At 26.6% G+C, this 20037-nt stretch overlaps 3 protein-coding genes and 3 long non-coding RNA genes across 9 annotated transcripts; 4 read left to right on the forward strand and 2 right to left on the reverse strand.

The window, feature by feature from the left end:
* The first annotated feature begins 212 nt into the window (after window positions 1-212).
* Window positions 213-14696, forward strand: LOC118450330 (uncharacterized). Its single transcript, XM_085662330.1, has 38 exons — window positions 213-455; window positions 554-673; window positions 849-966; window positions 1042-1303; window positions 1382-1504; window positions 1617-1707; window positions 1778-1914; window positions 1986-2118; window positions 2194-2209; window positions 2271-2331; window positions 2502-2569; window positions 4714-4975; window positions 5052-5171; window positions 5242-5332; window positions 5421-5560; window positions 5719-5851; window positions 5989-6030; window positions 6978-7097; window positions 7166-7283; window positions 7565-7715; window positions 8059-8149; window positions 8227-8363; window positions 8442-8574; window positions 9352-9513; window positions 9639-9758; window positions 9832-10328; window positions 10458-10577; window positions 10673-10763; window positions 10870-11006; window positions 11121-11253; window positions 12962-13081; window positions 13195-13312; window positions 13421-13682; window positions 13774-13893; window positions 13971-14061; window positions 14167-14303; window positions 14429-14561; window positions 14634-14696. Exons 1-38 carry the CDS (start codon window positions 312-314, stop codon window positions 14682-14684), a joined length of 5103 nt encoding a protein of 1700 aa, XP_085518456.1. The 5' UTR covers window positions 213-311; the 3' UTR covers window positions 14685-14696.
* LOC146872462 (uncharacterized) lies at window positions 3959-4607 on the forward strand. The gene is made up of 2 exons (XR_014983154.1): window positions 3959-4177; window positions 4298-4607. It is a non-coding gene; the product is annotated as an uncharacterized LOC146872462 (long non-coding RNA).
* On the reverse strand, window positions 7955-9470 carry LOC146872463 (uncharacterized). Its single transcript, XR_014983158.1, has 5 exons — window positions 9238-9470; window positions 8702-9108; window positions 8492-8556; window positions 8269-8397; window positions 7955-8173 (listed from the first exon to the last, which is right to left on the reverse strand). It is a non-coding gene; the product is annotated as an uncharacterized LOC146872463 (long non-coding RNA).
* A 764-nt stretch (window positions 14697-15460) lies between the features above and the next one.
* Window positions 15461-17577, forward strand: LOC118450331 (uncharacterized). Of its 2 annotated transcripts, XM_085662276.1 has the most exons (9): window positions 15461-15792; window positions 15862-15981; window positions 16051-16168; window positions 16271-16532; window positions 16621-16740; window positions 16825-16915; window positions 17008-17144; window positions 17277-17409; window positions 17482-17577. In XM_085662276.1, the coding sequence occupies exons 1-9, from the start codon at window positions 15655-15657 to the stop codon at window positions 17530-17532; spliced, it is 1170 nt and encodes a 389-aa protein (XP_085518402.1). In that variant the 5' UTR covers window positions 15461-15654; the 3' UTR covers window positions 17533-17577. The 2 variants fall into 2 exon arrangements, with proteins under 2 accessions (XP_085518402.1, XP_085518401.1); XM_085662275.1 differs by having other exon boundaries at window positions 16051-16532.
* Window positions 17578-17644: 67 nt separating this feature from the next.
* LOC146872464 (uncharacterized) lies at window positions 17645-19700 on the forward strand. Its single transcript, XM_085662288.1, has 6 exons — window positions 17645-17790; window positions 17918-17996; window positions 18812-18979; window positions 19060-19244; window positions 19315-19447; window positions 19528-19700. The coding sequence occupies exons 1-6, from the start codon at window positions 17645-17647 to the stop codon at window positions 19570-19572; spliced, it is 756 nt and encodes a 251-aa protein (XP_085518414.1). The 3' UTR covers window positions 19573-19700.
* Window positions 17663-20001, reverse strand: LOC146872465 (uncharacterized). Of its 3 annotated transcripts, none has more exons than XR_014983160.1 (4): window positions 19877-20001; window positions 18057-18177; window positions 17908-17981; window positions 17663-17802 (listed from the first exon to the last, which is right to left on the reverse strand). It is a non-coding gene; the product is annotated as an uncharacterized LOC146872465 (long non-coding RNA). The 3 variants fall into 3 exon arrangements; XR_014983159.1 differs by having other exon boundaries at window positions 18057-18198; window positions 19877-19971; XR_014983161.1 differs by having other exon boundaries at window positions 18057-18189; window positions 19877-19938.
* Window positions 20002-20037: the final 36 nt, after the last annotated feature.

Genomic DNA, 20037 nt, shown 5'->3' on the forward strand with positions numbered 1-20037 from the left:
AATTAAATAATAAATTTAACTTTGTCTAAGGAAGACAATGAAGGTATGAAGATTTTCTGTAGATAAAGAAAATTACATACTTTCAATTTCCTTTTCCAGCAGGAAATATTTTTTCTTCTTGTTACCTGACAGCAAATTAATACCTGTCAATATTTCGTTTCTCGTTCGACGTGATAAAATATGCAAGTAACACGAAGGGCATTCTCTATAAAGAAAAAAGCTATGATTATTTTATGCTGATCCGCCCAGTGAAAGGGGGTATCTTACATTTACATCGATAACTTTAGAATGCTTTACGCTTTCGTAACGTTATGGATAGTTTCGAGCATCATTACTATAAATTCAATAAACGTTTATTAGTGCTGGTAGGACAATGGCCTTATCAGAATTCGATTGATCGTTGTTTCCGTAGATGCATTGTTAATTTTATATTTACCATTTTTGTTATAACACAGGTATTTACAGATTTAATATATGATTGTGTATGTGTAGGTGTGTACATTTAACGAAATTTCAATTAAATTATTTTGTTAACTATAAGATTATCGATTAGATAGCATTGATTTGTACCTGTAATGGAAACATCGATGTGATACTCGAAACTATACCAAGTATATGTGGTTTTATCATTATAGCTATTAAATATTACACCTATCAGATTCAGAGAAATGAAGTAAGTTTTCTTCTAATTAATTTAATAACCAAAAATAATATAATAGTAACTAATAATATTGTACCATTTCTTTGATGGATATTTTACTCTTTTATAATAGTTTTTTTTTTTTTTTTTTTTTTTTTGTAACAATAAATGTAAAATAATATTCTTTATGTAGAAATTATTTTTACAGCTTCGGATTCTTTTGAAACAAGTTGTTAACAATTGGCAAATATTGAAAACTCGAGAAGAAATGAATATCATGCACAAATTTGCCGACGAAGGGAAATATTTTACATTTTTTTATACATGTGAATATACAAGAACATTTAATATAAAATAATTTTTTTTCTGCTAGATGAAAATTGATAACTTTTTTTTTATAGCATATATATACACATGTATGATAATGTTCCTTGTTATGCCACTTTTTCCACGTCTGATGGATGTCATTATACCTTTGAACGAGTCTCGCCCATTGAGAAGTATAATTACAGCCTATTATTTCATCGACGATAATGAATATTTCTATGAGATTTATTGTCACATGTGTATAGAAATTACGATTGCAATTACTATACTCATTGCTACGGATAGTTTATTTTTGGTTTTTAATTCACACATATGTGGTTTATTTGCCATAGTAGGGTAAAAAAGATGCCTTCTTTTCTATAAAAATTTTCCTGCTATATTTTATGGCAATATTAATTTCATATGAAATTGTAGATTTCGTCTGGAAAACTTGTTGCACGATCAGATCGATTCTAAAATTTTATTGGATAATCAAAAACGAAAAATGATTATCAATAACGTAATACATTCTATTAAAAATCATAAAAGAGCATTGGAGTTAGTATGAGACTACTTTTAATATAAATTAATACTAAAAATTATATATAATGGTATTACCCATATAATGAGTTAGTCGCTCTATTAACTAATTCATATATTTTTCCAAAAGATTTGCTGAACTCATTGAATCTTGTTATTCGGTATCTTTTCTTATGCAATCTTTGATGGGACTGATATGTTTGAGCGTTTCTATGTTCCAAGTAAGTTTCTATTTTTTTTATTTCTATATTTAAAATATACCTTTTTCCTTTTTCATATTTATTATTATAGATATTAATGTTGCTGGATAAAATATCAGAAGCATTTAGATTTTTTGCTTATTCTTGTGCTCAGTTTGTTCATCTTTTATGTATATGTTATCCAGGTCAAAGAATGATAGATTACAGTACTGATATACATACTAAAGCGTAAGCGTGATATGATAAAACAAAAGTTACTATTAATTAATTTTTATCTTAAAAATTGATTATTTTTATAGATATAATGGTCTATGGTACAAAGCGCCAATTGAAATTCATAGATTAGTGTTATTAATAATACGAAGAAGTATAGATCCTTGTTATTTGACTGCTGGAAAAACATTTATATTTTGTTTAGAAACTTTTGCGAAGGTAAACTAATTTTGAAGATCAATTTGCTATATTTTAAGTTCATTTAATAAATAATAAATTTTTTTCTTTTTTAAGATTTTGCAAACATCCGGTTCGTATCTCATGGTAATTATATCAACGCATTAGTTATGAATAATATTAATTATCTGTAGTTATTCAACGTAATGTTTTGACTTATATAAAAATACAAAATTTTTATCGTATTATCCATTGGTATTGATTGATTATTTGTAATAATTCTTCGATTTGCAATAATCTTTTAATATTATTTTTGAGCAGTTATCAATAGAATCAACAAAAGAAATTATAATGCACAAAGTTTGCAATATTTTGTCTGTTCTTATTTTCTTTTTCTTTCTTTTTACATATATATCCATATATAGGCGGGAAGAAAATTATGGTCTTTCAGAGTCTTACACTTTTATCATGACGAGTATAGCATGTGCGATGAGTATGAATCAATCAGTAATATATACCACTTTACTTTCCTGACACCTATTCGAACTCACGTGCATAAAAGCTGAAAAGAAAAAAACCATTTATTAAATTTTCAAATGACTATTTTCTCTTTTATAGAATTAGACAATATTAATTTATATACTAGCACAAAATAATTCTGATTTCTTTTATCATGACGAAAAGTATTACTTTTTATCGAGTAAGTAACATTAATATATTCAATATTTTCTTTAAAAATGATGTTTCATATATTTGAATAATTTTTCCTGACAATACAATTATTAATTGTTGATAGGTGACAATCAATGGATGTCTACAAATACGTCGCCTTTCTAATAGTTCAATTGATTTCATACATATTTTTTCTGAACAAAAGTTATTCTAAATAAAAAATAATAGAAGATAGTAACGATGTTTATTTGAAAACGTAAGTATTGAATTTGAAAAAAAACATTTCTTTTAAATTTATCAAAATGTTTGATTTGATATTTCTTTTTTCTTCTTCCTTTTTTTTTTTTTTTTTTTTTTCTTTCTTTTGACACAACGCAAAGCTCCGACAAAGTTAAGAAAGTTAAATGAACTTTTGTCTCATACTTTACGATACTTTTATCGTTGCATTAATCATCAGACAATCTTATTAATAAATTATAAGTAATTATGAACAATGTTAATTGTTCTATAGTTTCGAATTCTTTTAGAATTGTCACAAAATAAATTTTAAATAGAATCATATATACATATATATATATATATGTATTTTTTTTTTCTTTCTTTGCATTAGTAATTACAAATGAAATAATAGACAATTCATTTTCTCTTTCCAAAACCTTCTTATTAATCTATAGAATCATTAATCGATAATTTAACGAGAGAAAAGGAAAACTTATCAAACCGTAATAAGAATAATTTTCTTATCTTTGAAATAAAATATATCGTCTTATAAAAAGAATCGATATTTTTTATATTAACAATGACTATTGAACTAACGTGCATTGAAATTAAAATGAAAATGCAAGGGATCAAGTAAACAACAAGATAAATTACTTACTAGAGTTCTTACCTTAAAAGATAAAATTATATATTTTCAATTGTAATCTCTCTTGTAACAAAGACATATTTCCTTTTCGCGGAGTATCACTAACATATAATTAAAACAATACCTTTTAATACACGTACGATGATACTTGAGATAAAAGAGAATGAAAACGATAAAAAAAAAGTTCAATTGTATTATTAATTATCGTATATGTCTGAATGATAATAACAGGTTCTATATAAGTTCTCTTGACGTAACATCTAAGACGTGTGACTACTCGTGGATGAACGACGAACGGTTCTGAATATTTTACATAAAACCAACCCCCATCCCTTTCCTCTCCTCCCCACATAGTAGGAGTAACTTCCATTATGCTCTTTAGAAGAAGGATTAGTTTAGAATGTATCGTGTCTTTGACATGATAATATGAATATCTTTGAGGGTGGCTTTTATAAGTGTAACTATCTTTTCTTATATTTTCTTGGATTATGGCCTTATCAAAAGTCTCGTTCATGGCGCGTTTATCTCGTTAATATAATGTTACTATCATTTAATTTACCCCAGGTGATTGATTCCCCTTTTTCTCCCATATCATACACTCATATATATGTATATATATATATATACACCATATTATTATATCAATTAAAAGATTCACATTTTACCTCATACGTTTAATTATAGTTTCTAAAATTGTACACTTCTAAGGAAGATATTGATGTTATATTAAAAGTTATTCCAGTTTGGGGTACATCAATGAACGCAATTATCAAGTATTATACTATTCATTTAAGCCCATACAATGTAAGTGTGCTATCATTTCAATGCGATTAAGATTAAGAGAAATTGTGATTCTTTTTGTTTCTTTTCTTTCTTTTTTCTTTTTTTCCTTTTTTTTTTCTTCCCAGATGAAAACATTATTAAATGATATTATCATTGATTGGAAAATTTGGAATACTGAAAAAGAAATTGAAATTATGACGAAGTACGCTAAGGAAGGACGATTATATAGTTTAATATACGCCGGTAAGAGCTAATTCATTCATAGATCATATACGATCAATTTAATAAAATATTATCTTCTGTTTTTTTTTTTCTAGGATATGCATATTTTACCTCGTTAGTATTCTTAGGTGTTATCTTCGTGCCACGTATGATGGATATAATTCAACCCCTTAACGAATCTCGTCCTTTAAAATTACCAATTATATGTGAATATTTTCTAGATCAGGATAAATATTTTTATCCAATTTATTTCCATGTGTTTATATCCTTATTAATATCTGTGACAGTTTTAATAGCTGCCGATATCCAACTTATGATCTTTACTTATCACGTTTGCAGTGCATTTGCGGTTATAGGGTAAGATAAATAATCCTCGTTGTATTACCTATATTAGAATTAAATAATATTTCAAGATAAACTTTATAAATCATAGATATCGTCTGGAAGATTTTTTAAAGGACGCATATGTAATAAAGAATTGGACTAATGATCAACGTAAAAGATATAGAGAAAATCTCATCTTATCCATTAATGGTCACAAAAGGGCTATAGAGTTAGTATGAAAACAGAGATAGCATGTGTCTATTAAATCCACATGTTTAAAATGGTTTTTTCTACTGAAGGTTCGCCAATTATATAGAATCTTCGTTTTCATATTCTTTGCTCGTACAAAGCGGTATCAATATAATTTGCATGTCCATTTCTTTGTATCGGGTAAGCAATTTATATATATATATATATATATATATTATAATCAGTTTAAATGATTAACAATTGTATATCAATTTGATGGGCATTATAGATTAATAAAGAAATGGGAAAACGATTCGATGAAGTTTTACGATATGTTCTTTTTGTAATTGGTCAACTATTCCACATGTTTTATACTTCTTATGCCGGACAAATGATAATAGATCATAGTACTAATATAGGTGGAAAAGCGTAAGTTTGATTAAAAGAAAAATGAAAAAAAAAAAAAAAAAGAAAGAGAGAATTCAAGATAATGAATTTTCCAACAATAATAATATCAATATTGAATTGAAATATAATTATCATAAATTATACTCTATCATGATTCAATGATATTTAATAATTTTTAGTTATAATTCAATGTGGTACGAAGCACCAAAAGAAATAAATAAATTATTATTATTAATAATGAAAAGAAGTGTCGAACAATCGAATTTGACTGCTGGAAAGATCTTCATCTTTTGTATAGAAAGTTTTGCAACGGTAAGCACAAATTCCATTAATTAACTTATAACCAATTTAAACGTAAATATATATATTATATATATATATATATATATATATACACACATACATACATATATACAAACCTTGTAATGTATTATTTTTTCTTCTTTAAGATCTTACGCACATCCACCTCATACTTCATGGTACTTTCATCGGTACATTAATCGAGAACGATCATTAAAAAAATTGTACTTTTATATAATAGAATGCAATACTTTTGTTTATTTGTAAAAAAAAATGAAAAACATGTTTTATTTTTTAACGAAACACATTCACTCTTAAAATATTTATAATTTTTCTTTTTTTTTTTTTTAAATCTAATTTAACAACAAAATAATAATACGTAACGATTGAAGTGAAAACTTTACATATCTCTAACGACTTCGTCAAAGGTAAACGAGAAACTAATGTGAAACGAAGTAACAAGATGTTAGATAGATAAATACAAGTCAAAGTAACAAATTAAATCATTAATTGATTCTCGTCATTGATTGATTGGTCGTTAGAAAGATATTTCCTTTTGAAAAATATCAAATGTCACGTTATGAAGGAGATAATTAAAACTTACTCTTCTTCGTTAACATCCAAAGAAAATAATGAACTTACAATGAAGTATGTTATTAATCTGTCCATCTTCAATGATACTTAATAACCATTCCTCGGTACGTACCAGCTTGATATCCTTTGCTCAGTAGTCTGAATATTTTATAAAGAAACGCCCAGCTAAGAGGGAGAGAGAGATAGAAAAAGAGAGAGAGAGAGAGAGAGAGAGAGAGAAAGCTTTCTTTAGCTTCTTACAGAAACTATTCTTCAGTATGTTAACTTCATCACTACAACATGGATATATTTCAACGTGATTTCTACAAGCTCAATAATCGATTATTATCCTTCGTAGGTTTATGGCCTTATCAGGATAAGAAATCTCGTTTATTTCGTTTATACTTTTTGAACATTGCATTGATGTCTTTCCACATGACACAGGTGATCACTGATCATCGGCATTAGTAGCGAGGAAATAAAAAAAAAAAAAATAAAATAAAATAAAATAAAAAGAAAAAAAATGATAAAACAGATTTAAAATATAATCATACATTTTACACAGATATTTCAATTGTACACTTCTAAAGGAGATTTTAATATGATTATTGAAATTGTCCCGACGATAGCAACGATGATAAACATGACGATAAAATATTATACTTATTACATCGGTATGTTCAATGTAAGTTTGTATAATAATTGTAAAATAATATTTTCAATGAATTTGATATTCTCGCATGACGTTCGCAGATAAGAAAACTTTTGGATAAAATGATCATCGATTGGAAGATCTGGAATACGAAGGAAGAAATAGAAATAATTAAAAGATATGCTGAGGAAGGTCGCCTTTATACTTTAGCATATACCAGTAAGATATCATATTTTTTATTTAATAATAGTTATATATATATATATATATATATATATATATATATTATATATATATATATATATTATATATATATATATATATATATATATTATATATATGTATCCTTGTTTTAAATGATCTATTATATCGTTTTTTTTTTTTTTTAGTATATATATACGTTAGTACGATATTATATTTATCGATATCGTTTTTACCTCTTCTTCTGGACGTAATTCTACCTTTAAACGTATCACGGCCTTTGCAACCAATCGTTTTAGGCGAATACTTTATAGATCAATCTGAACACTTTTATTTCATTTTCTGTCACATGGCTTTAACAATTTTACTTGCCATGACGATTGTAATAGCAACTGATACACAATTCTTCGTTTTCACTTCTCACGCCTGCGGAGTGTTTTCAGTCATAGGGTACAAAAATATTGATTCTTCTTTTCTTTTTTTCTTTTTCCTTTTTTTCTTTCTTCCTTCTTTTTTTTTTTTTTTTTTTTTATAATAATCAAAATCTATCGCAAATAATTAATACAAAATGAATTGACTTTTAGATTTCGTTTCGAACGATTAATGAAAAGCAATGAAATTACTTTTATGATTAATGAAAAGAATAAATACTTTAATTACCGTAAATCATTAAATTACGTTGCATGTTCCATCGAAGGCCACAACAGAGCCATAGAGTTAGTATGATATATCGAAATAATCAAATTACGACTAAATTGTGCAAATGATTTTTGATTGAATATTTTCAATGAAGGTTTGCGAATCTCATCGAATCATCTTTTTCAATCCCTTTGTTTATACAATGTGGAGTAAACGTCGCATGCTTGAGCGTTTCTTTATATCGTGTAAGCATCTGTATCATTGTTCATCTTAAAATTAATAAATATATATAGATTTAATATTAATTACGTTATATTTACAGATGACAATGTTGTTGGACATGTCCACGGAAACATTCAAATACATTGCCTTTTTAGCCGCACAATTATTTCATATATTTTGTATATGTTATTCCGGACAAAGGATAATCGATTATAGCAGTGAAATTTTTTTAAAAGCGTACGTAAAAAAATTTCAATGACGATGAAATAATCTGCAAAAAATTATTTCAAATATATTATTTTATATCTTTTAAAGATACAACGGTCTTTGGTACGAGGCACCATTAGAGATAAAAAAATTATTACTTTTGGTTATAAGACGAGGCATCAAACCATCTAAATTGACCGGTGGAAATATATTTGTCTTTTGTCTGAAAGGTTTTTCAACGGTAAATTAATAACATATAGAATATATGCGTATGCACGATTATATTAATATATTTTTAATAATTAATATTATCTAATATTTTGTTTTTTTTTTTCTTTTTTTTTTTTAAAGATCGTTCACACATCTACCTCATACTTCATGTTTTTGTCCTCGATGAATTAATTAATAAATCCTATTTGAAGTAATCAAGATCTTGAATGATCATTTTCTTTCTCACATATCTTTCATTGATGAATGAAACGTAAGACATTGATGTAAATATCTGAAGAAGAACAACTTCAATGTTCGAAGAAAACAAACTTGTAATTGTCTTTGTAAATTCTCTTTCTCTTTTTCTCTTTCTTTGTCTCTTTTTCTTTCTTTTTCACCTCCGAGTAAAAAGTATTTTTCAAAGTAATGTAAAGACACTATATACTCTAATAAGTACGAATATATCACAATACATCTCAAGTAGAAAGCAATAATAAAATATTAATACGTATTATAGATTTATTATTAAAGCTTCTATCAAAGAGACTTCTTACTTCATGACAATCTAAGGGTTCAAACTAAGAATTAAAAAACACATGTACATACATTCTATCCTCTTATCGTATCAGATTGATACAACATGATAGAATTTTATTATACGCCAGCAATTATTTTCCATTCGTGATAATAATACCTCTAAGAGAAATCTATTTCTCGTAATGCCTGTCATACTCAATGATTGAAGTCTTGTTGAATATTTTACGCGATGTAAAATTTTCCTCTGACTTTATAAAAAAATATCATTCAGTCTCTCTTACATTCTCTTAACGATATGGATATCTTCAAGAATCGTTTCTATAAAATTAATTATCGTCTATTATCCTTCCTTGGTTTATGGCCATATGAAAAATCTCGTTTAAGCCGTGTTTTTCTCATGAATATACCGATGCTATCGTTCAACTTAACACAGGTAATATATATGTATAAATAAATACATGTCATTATAATATACATAATTAATATACATACGTCTAATTAATTGATTAAAAAGAAAAAAAAAAAAAAAAAAAACTTATTTACATCATTGATTTATAGATTCTTAAATTGTATACTTCCAAAGGAAACTTTGATATCATTAAAGACGTTATACCAATATGGATTGGATCATCGATCGTCATTATTAAGTATTATCTTTTTGATTTCAGTGTACTCGATGTATGTATCTCCATTATAATATTCTATATCATAAATTGTTAAATACAATAAGACATAATTTTTATTTACGTAGGTTAAATCACTTATTGATGATATGATAATAGATTGGAATATGTGGAAGTCCAAGGAAGAGATTGATATTATGAAGAGGTTTGCCCATTTGGGAAGAATATATACTTTAGGATATACAAGTAGGATTACAAAACTGGTGTTCTTTTATACTGAAAAAAAAAACAAAAAAACAAAAAAAAAAAGGGGAAACGATAATTTCCCGTCAATTTCTTTTTTTTTTCTCTCTCTCTCTCTAGTATACATATACGCTGTTACATCATTATTTCTTTTGGTTACATTTATACCACCCTTAATGGACGTAATCATACCATTAAACGAGAGTCGTCATATGAAATTACCTGTCCTCGGAGAATATTTCGTTGACGAAGAAAAATATTTCTATTTGATGTATTGTCACATGGCTATTTCAATAATGATCAATGTAACGGCATTCATTGCCACTGATACACAATTGATGATATTTTGTTGTCACGTTAGCGGTGTATTTTCGGTAGTAGGGTGAGAATTAAATTGTTGATAATTATTTTCTTTTCTTTTCTTTTCTTTTCTTTTTTTTTCTTTTTCTCTTCTACTCTCTCAATATCATTTTTACTCGAACAATTTGCAATATACATTTGTAAAATGTAGTTTTCGTTTGGAACACTTCCTTAAGAACAACACCATTCAGAATGGATTGACCGATCTACAAAAGAAAGAATGTTACAATCATGTCTCGCTTTCGATCAAAGGACACAAGAGAGCATTAGAGTTAGTATTATAAAAACAAAATATAATCGTTATAAATAATTAATTGCGCGACAAGTTATGTCGCGATTAATGAATAAAAATATTTTCAAACGAAGGTTCGTCAAACACTTGGAATCTTTGTTTTCGCATTCTTTGCTGATACAATGCGGCTTGAATATTCTTTGTATGAGCGTTTGTCTTTATCAAGTGAGTTCTGAAAATAATTTTCTATATACTCTCTTCTTTTCTATAAATTTTCTTTTTATCTGTAAAAAAGAAATTTCATTTTTTTTTCTTTTTTTTTTCATTACAGGTAGCAGTTTTGTATGATGAATCGATTGAAGCTATTAAATTTATTGCAATGGTACTCGGTGAATTATTCCATTTATTATTTGCCAGTTTGGCCGGACAAAATATAATAGATTCCAGCAGCGAAGTTTATTTTAAAGCGTAAGTCTGAAACAATTTAATTAATTCATTATTCATATAATGCGTTCATAAATATAAATATATACATTATAAATAAAAATATATGATAATAATTAATTATTTTTATATGTATAGTTATAGTGGACTTTGGTACGAGGCGCCGATAGAAGTACGAAAATTATTAATATTGATTATGAAAAGAAGTCTTGAACCTTCTCGTTTATCAGCCGGAAAAGTATATATCTATTGTCTGGATGGTTTTTCAACTGTAAGCTAAATAATTACATTACAAATTTCTACGTTTGTATTGATTTTTAATAATTTATCTCAAAATATTTTTTTTTAAGATCCTACGAACTTCTACTTCATACTTCATGGTACTTTCATCGGTTCAATAATTAAACATTGACATTTGTAAATTTTTAGTTGTTTAAATATAACAGCAATTTCAAATGATCCTTCAATTTGTCTATCATCATTCGTGACAATTACATTCGGATTCATAATTCAAAACGTTCGACGATTATTTCTCAAACTTTCTATTTTAATAATTTGTAATAAAAATGATGTGAGAATTAATACGAAAAATACTGTTAATCCATTTTTCCAGAAAAAAAAAAAAAAAAAAAAAAAAAATACTTTAACAAAGTTTTTGTCATTTATTTGAAACAACAAAAGCAATTATTTTGTAAATTCTGTTGAACGATTAGAAGTACTCATTTTATTTTTCTTCTTTTTTTTTTTTTTCTTATAAAGAGAATTCATCTTATTAATTAATTTTTTAATTTATTTACTTTCCAAACCTTTTTTCAGGGAAACCGCAAAATATCTAATATAATAATTATTGGCAATATATTTTTATTAATTTAAAACTATAATATCAAGATTATAGAAATATAATAAAAGATGTCTATCAAAATTCAATATTCTTAATTATATCATTTAATGAATATATAAGATGATCAAAAAATATATAGAATATATAATTTAATATATAACATATATGTATGATTGTATTATTATGGGAACGTAAAGTATTAACGATCGTTTAAATATTTATCTCAATCATTATTGTTGTCGTCGGAGAAAAATGAATTACTTGGAACACTAATAAATCGTATTTTAAATAATGAAGAGTTACATGATCACACTGTTCATTGAAAGAAACATAATGAATGAATCAAAAATGCATAGATGTAAATATTCGAAGTTACGATGTTCAAAGAAAATAAAAAATTATGATTGTATTAAAAATATCTCTTCCTCCAAGTAAGAAATATATTTTCCAATTAATGTAAAGACATTATAGATTGTTACAACCATACATATATATCATAGTACGTTTGAAATAGATAGATAGTAAACTGATGGTAAGATATATACGTGCCACACGTATTTTATCAAACTAATACTCTGACATAAGTTTGATTTTATCTATATAAAAGATTGTCTTCTATCTCATGACAATTCAAAGATTAAAAATTTATAATTAAAACTCGTTCGTTCTTCCTACATACGGCTAGACCGATGTACATATGTATGTATGTATATTGAATGAAAGAATTCTATTACACACTAGTAATTATCTTACATTGTGTGATAATGATAGTCGTACGAGAAATCAACTTGACATAAATCATCCGTCATACTCATAACTGAGTCATCCTGAATATTTTATAAGAATATTACTGATAAGTATATACAAAGGGTTAACTTCCCTTCGATTTCTGAACGAATATCATTCAATCTATTTTAACGTTCCCTCAACGATATGGACATCTTTGAGAAACGTTTCTATAAACTTAATTATCGTCTTTTATCCTTCCTTGGTTTGTGGCCCTACGAAAAATCTCGTTTAAGTCGTGTTTGTCTAATAAATGTCGTAATATTATCGATCAATATGACACAGGTAACTTTTGATCCATTTAATAAATGGAACAAAATGAGAACAGATTTAATTAATTCATTGATTATAGGTACTTAAATTATGTACCTCTGATGGAAATTTTGATGTTATGAAAGAAGTTATACCTTTTTGGGCTACATCGTTAAATGTTGTCATTAAGTATTATACTTTTGATCTCAGTGTACTTGATGTATGTATATTCATATAATAATGATCAAATATATATATATATATATATATATATATATATATATATATATATATACATATAAATCAAACATCATTTTTATTTACTGTTTCTAGATTAAATTGCTTATGGACAATATGATATTGGATTGGAATATGTGGAAATCCAAGGAAGAGATTGACATTATGAAGAAGTTTGCCCATTTGGGAAGAATGTATACTTTAGGATACACAAGTAGGATTCCAAAATTGATGTTCTTTTACGCTAAAAAAAATAAAGAAATGAAAAAAAAAAAAAAAAAGAAGGAGAGAAAACAAAATTTTCCATCATTTCTATTTACAGTATACATATACATTTTCATGTCATTATTTCTATTGGTGACATTCATTCCACCCTTAATGGATGTTATTATGCCATTAAACGAAAGTCGTCATATGGAATTACCTGTCGTCGGTGAATACTTCCTTGACGAAAAGAAACATTTCTATTTAATTTATTGTCACATGGCTGTTACGATAACAATTAGTATAACAGTATTAATTGCAACTGATACACAACTGATGGTCTTTTGTTGTCACGTTAGCGGTACATTTGCGGTCGTAGGGTGAGAATTTAATTGTTGATAATTTTTTTTTCTACTCTATTGACATCATTTTTAGTTGAATGATTTGCAATTATAAATTTATAAAATGTAGTTTTCGTTTGGAACACTTTTTGAAAAATGACGTCACTCTCGACGAATTGTCCGATCTTCAAAGGAAAGAATGTTATAAACATGTTTCGTTATCAATCAAAGGACACAAGAGAGCATTAGAGTTAGTATTATGATATTGTAAATATTAATTGCAACAAATTTCATTCTGATTAATCAATGGAATTTTTTCAAACGAAGATTCGTCAAACGCATGGAATCATTATTTTCATATTCTTTGCTGATGCAATGTGGCTTGAACATCGTTTGTATGAGCATTTGTCTGTATCAAGTAAGCGTCGATTATAATTAATATACATATTCTTAATTAATGTTTTTTTTTCTTTTTAATCTCGATAAGCGTAATATATAAAAAAAAATTCAATATTTATCACAGATAATAAAGTTGTATGACAACTCAGTAGAAACAATTAAATTTATTGCATTTTTCATTGGCGAGTTATTTCATTTATTTGTTGCCAGTTTATCCGGGCAAACTATAATAGACTATAGCAGTGAAGTTTATTTCAAGGCGTGAGTAACATGTAATTGACTTCAGTGAATAATCTGAAACAATTCAATTAATCCATTATTTAGTGTTCCATATATATATATATATAAAAAATATATGATAATAATTAATTTTTTTATATGTACAGTTATAGTGGCTTCTGGTATGAGTCGCCTATGGAAGTACGTAAATTACTGATATTAATAATGAGAAGAAGTCTTGAACCTTCTCGGCTGACTGCTGGTGACATATTTATCTACTGTCTGGATGGTTTTGCAACGGTAAGTTAAATTAGAATTTACAGATATATACATCCATATAAATTTTCTAATTGATCTTAAAATTTCTTCAAGATCGTGCAAACTTCTACCTCATACTTCATGGTACTTTTGTCAGTCCAATAATTAACCATTGATATTTGTAAGTTATTAGTTGTTTAAATATAGGATTTATTTCAAGTTATTCAATTGTCATCCATGAAATTTACAATGTGTATTCATAATTCACAACATGAACGATTATTTCTCTAATCCAGGAATTTGTGATAAAAATTACAATGAGAGAAATGATTTGAAAATTTTTATCAATCAGTCATTGAATAAAAGAAGATCAAATTTTTTTTACCTGAGAACGTAGCCTCCGTATACTCTGATAAGATAAATGATTAATTTTTGTATTTATATTTAGAATTATTTCTACTTTAATAGTGAACAAACATATACTTGAATTAGTTATTTACAATGCTAATAAATTGTATTTGGTATAGTCAAGACATAAATGATCACTGTTTTTTTTTTGCCACTTCGTTCATTGGAATACATCGAATGAATTTGCTTACCTGCAATATTCGAAGAAAATAAACTTGTAATTATCTTTCTAATCTCTCTCTTTCTCTCCCCCGCCCCTCTCTCTCTCTCTCTCTCTCTTTAAGTAAGAAATATTTTTCCAAGTAATGTAAAGACACTATATCCTGTTTGAATTATATATGTATCACAGTAAGTTCGAAATAGATAAACTGATGATAAAAAATTACTACGTGTTATACGTTTGTTATCAAAGTAATATCTATGTTTGATTTATTCTAGAAAAGACCTTTTTATTTCCTGACAATCCAAGGGTTTTAACTTATAATTAAATATCGTTCATTTATTCTTTCGTATTCGACTAGAATGATGTATAATCAATTGAAAGAATTCTATTACAAACTAGTAATTATCTTGCATACGTGATAACAACGAGTATAAGAAAAATCTATTTCTCCTAAAGCCTGTCATATACTTGATTGAAGTCTTATTGAATATTTTATGCGAGGGAAAATTTCCCTCCAATTCGTTAGAAAATATCATTCATTCTGTCTTACGTACTCTTAACGATATGGAGATCCTAGAGAATCGTTTCTATAAACTTAATTATCGTCTTTTATCTTTCCTTGGTTTGTGGCCGTACAAAAAATCACGTATGCATCGTGTTTGTCTTATAAATATTCCAATATTATCATTCAACATAACACAGGTAAGATCTTCATCCTTCTAATAGTTCTTAAAAAGGGATTGTTTTATTTATTTATTTTATTAATTGTAGCTTCTTAAACTGTACACTTCTAATGGAAACTTTGATATCATGAAAGAAGTTATACCTATTTGGGCTACATCGTTTAATGTCGTCATTAAGTATTATCTTTTTGATCTCTGTGTACTCGACGTAAGTCTAAGATAATGATCTATATCCGATTAAATATAATTAAAGTGAAATATTTACTTACACTCGTAGATTAAATTGCTTATGGATAATATGATAATGGATTGGAATATGTGGAAGTCCAAGGAAGAGATTGACATTATGAAGAAGTTTGCTCATTCAGGAAGAATGTATACTTTAGGATACACAAGTAGGATTCCAAAATTGGTTTATTTTATGCTGAAAAACAAAAAACAAAAACAAACAAAAAAAAAAAAAGAAAAACAAAATTTTCTGTCATTTCTTTTTCTAGTATATATATACGTTTTCATGTTCTTATTTCTATTGGTAACATTTGTACCACCCTTAATGGACATAATTATACCATTAAACGAGAGTCGTCATATGGAATTACCTGTACTAGCTGAATATTTCATTGACGAACAGAAACATTTTTATTTGATTTATTTTCACATGGTTGTTTCCATAATGATTATTATAACAATTTTAATTGCAATTGATACTCAACTTATGGTTTTTTGTTGTCACGTCAGTGGTGCATTTGCGGTCGTCAGGTGAGAATTAAATTATCGTTAATTATTGTTCCACTTTCTTTAAATTTTTCTATTTAAACTATTTTCAATATATCTTTACAAATCGTAGTTTTCGTTTGGAACACTTCTTAAAGAACGATGCAACATTGGATGGATTATCTGATCTTCAAAGAAAAGAAAGTTACAAACATGTTTCTTTATCTATCAAAGGACACAAAAGAGCTTTAGAGTTAGTATTACAAAAGAAAGAAATTGTATAAATTAATTGCGACAAGTTTTGTCGCGATTAATGAATGAAATTTTTCAAACGAAGGTTCGTCAAACGCATGGAACTTTTGTTTTCGTATTCATTACTGGTACAATGCGGCTTGAACATTCTTTGTATGAGCATCTGTCTATATCAAGTAAGTGTTCATTATAAATCATATATTTTTTGTTTTTAATATTTTTTGTTTTTTCTTTCTTTTCATAAAAATAATTTCATACATTATTACAGATAAAACTGTTGTACGGTAAATCAATAAAAGCAGTTAAATATATTGCATTAGTAATTGGCGAGTTATTTCATTTATTTGTTGCCAGTTTATCCGGACAAACTATAATAGACTACAGCAGTGAAGTTTATTACAAAGCGTGAGTAACATGTAAATGGACCGAATGAACAATCTGAAACAATTAAGTTAATCCATTATTTAGTGTTCCATAAATATACGTATGTAATTAAATAAAAATATATGATAGTAATAAATTTTTTTATATGTTCAGTTATAGTGGCCTCTGGTATGAGGCTCCTATAGAAATACGTAAACTACTGATATTGATAATGAGAAGGAGCTTTAAACCTTCTCAGTTATCAGCTGGAAAAATATTTATCTACTGTCTGGATGGTTTTTCAACGGTAAACTAAATTAGAAATTACAGATTTATACATTCATATGATTTTTCTAATTAATCTCAAAATTTCTTCAAGATCGTGCAAACTTCTACCTCATACTTCATGGTACTTTTATCAATCCAATAATTAACTATTGATATTTGTAAGTTATTAGTTGTTTAAATATACGAGCAATTTCAAGTTATACTATTTTCATTTGTCATTCATGACGTTTACATGTGTATTCATAATTTAAAACATGGTCGATTATTTCTCAAACTCTAATCTAAGAATTTGTGATAAAAATGATGAGAGGAATGATTTGAAAAATTCTGTTAATCCATCATTGAAAAAACAAGATCAAATTTTGTCTCCTGAGGATGTAGCCTCTGATGCTTTGACAAGGTGTTGTAATAACTGAAAAAAAAAATAATTCTAAAAATTCTGACATATATAGAAGGATTCATTTTGTTATTCTTTTTAAGAAAACTTATCTCATTAATAATTTATAAATGGATTTACTTTTCTATAGCCTTTTCAGTGAAACTGCAGGATGTTTAAGCAATCAGCGATACATCAAAACACCTATCATTCGGCTATCAACGAATCAAGTATGTACATTGTATATATCAAACAATTGATTTTTGTATTTATATTAGAATTATTTTTACTTTGATTGTGAGCAGACATCAATTGCATCTTCCTCAAGTCAAATTAGTCCAAATTTCCAACGTAAATCTATTGTACATCGACATGTTTCACCTCATCCACCTTTATTTAGGCAAGGAATCACTGAAACAGATACTTTCAAATCTGTAAGAAAAACAAGATCCATGGTATTTCCTAAAAGTGTGACATTTTTATAATATTATACATTAACAGATATGATACTAATTGATGGCAATATATTCTTATCAATCTAAAACTATATAGTAATGAATACGGGTTGGCATAGAAGTGCCACTGCTTCCACTCCAGATTTAAAAGTTGATCATCAAAAAACATTATCTGTAACAACATCACCTAAAGAAAATACAAAATGGCAAAGTGTATACAAAATATGGACTTTAACATATAATATGCATGTCTTAGAGATTACACTTGATTGTATTATTTTGGTGGGTAAAATGTTCAATAATTCATTGACATATATTATGTAATTATTATCTTTAGCTTGCAGGATTCATACACTTAGCTGCAGCTATAATTCTGGCTATAAATAAAAACATTATACTGACAATAGTAAAACAAGAAATACATAATTTAATACGAACAACTTTTATTATTATATCCTTAGTACTCTTGATCTATTCTATTATCGCACTTTATTTCCTTCACAAAGGACGACAAAAAAGAGCAATAGTTGGTGGCAACATAAACGTTACATCTTATTTTTTCATATTAAATATCTATTTTCTTCTTTTAGCATGCAGCTACTTCTTTAATTATGGCATTAGTTATGCTATTCATTGCTTCCATTCAAAATAGAATAGAAATTAAGATTTTAAAAAATGTGGAAATGAATATGCTCTCAATGATTAATTCTAAAACAATAAATTTTTCTTCATCTACTTTGGATAAATTTCATATAATGGTATGGATTATATTATAAATAAAATTAACAATATATAATCACTTGATAATTAATTCAAAAATATGTCTCATATTGTACAGTTTAAATGTTGCGGAGCAAAAGGCAATTTGGATTGGTGTAAAAATGAGAAATTTCTCAAGGGAATCAATTTGAAAACTGATCAAATAAATTCTATGAATCTTTTAGGTCTTTACATTTGCCATATTCCAATATCTTGTTGTGCATCATCTGTCAATGAATATAATGTATCTGCGATATCAAATAGGTATAAAGATAATGGCAAAGAATGTTATTATCAATTTTTAATATAAAATGATCACTGTTGTTATCACCAGTCAAAAGTCATGCTCATTGTATCCAACACCATGGAATACCTATCGTCCTGGATGTTTAACACCATTGAAACTTGAAGTATATTACATGGGTACATTATATAGAGTTATATGTTTTACAACTATAACAGTATTGGTAAATATTTCATATTCTCTTAATATATATATATTAAAACAGAAACTATCAAAATAATGTCATTCTTTTGTTTTACACAGCTTTTATCTATGGCATCTTCGATACTTCTCTGCATTTATCCATAAAGCAATCATAGTATGAAGTATAAGTAACAATCGCATAATATAGAAAAAAAATATAAAAATTAAGAAAAAAAAAAAAAAAGAAATTTTTCTTAATATAAAATTTGTATCAGTGTGCATAGCGTAAACGAAAAGACATCACGTTCTAATAACTAAGGTTATTATTACTTATGTAAAAAATAAAACACATCTGTGTTTGTAAATGTAAATCTAATTGATTTATAAACTAAATTTATATAAACGAATATATATATATATATATATATATATATATATACACAAATATCTTAATTATTAAATTACTTACAGAATTTTTTCAGCATTCTCACACGTTCCAATATCAACAACGACATTGTCGCTAGTGCAGCACGACATAATTCAAACTAACCGCGCAAATTTTCAAATGAATTTTTCCTTTTCTTTCACCAAAGAAATAACCTATAACATAATTTCTGATATAAATAATAT

Source organism: Vespa mandarinia, chromosome 17 (assembly GCF_050613455.1).
Source record: "Vespa mandarinia isolate Hongniang chromosome 17, ASM5061345v1, whole genome shotgun sequence".
NCBI lineage: Eukaryota > Metazoa > Arthropoda > Insecta > Hymenoptera > Vespidae > Vespa > Vespa mandarinia.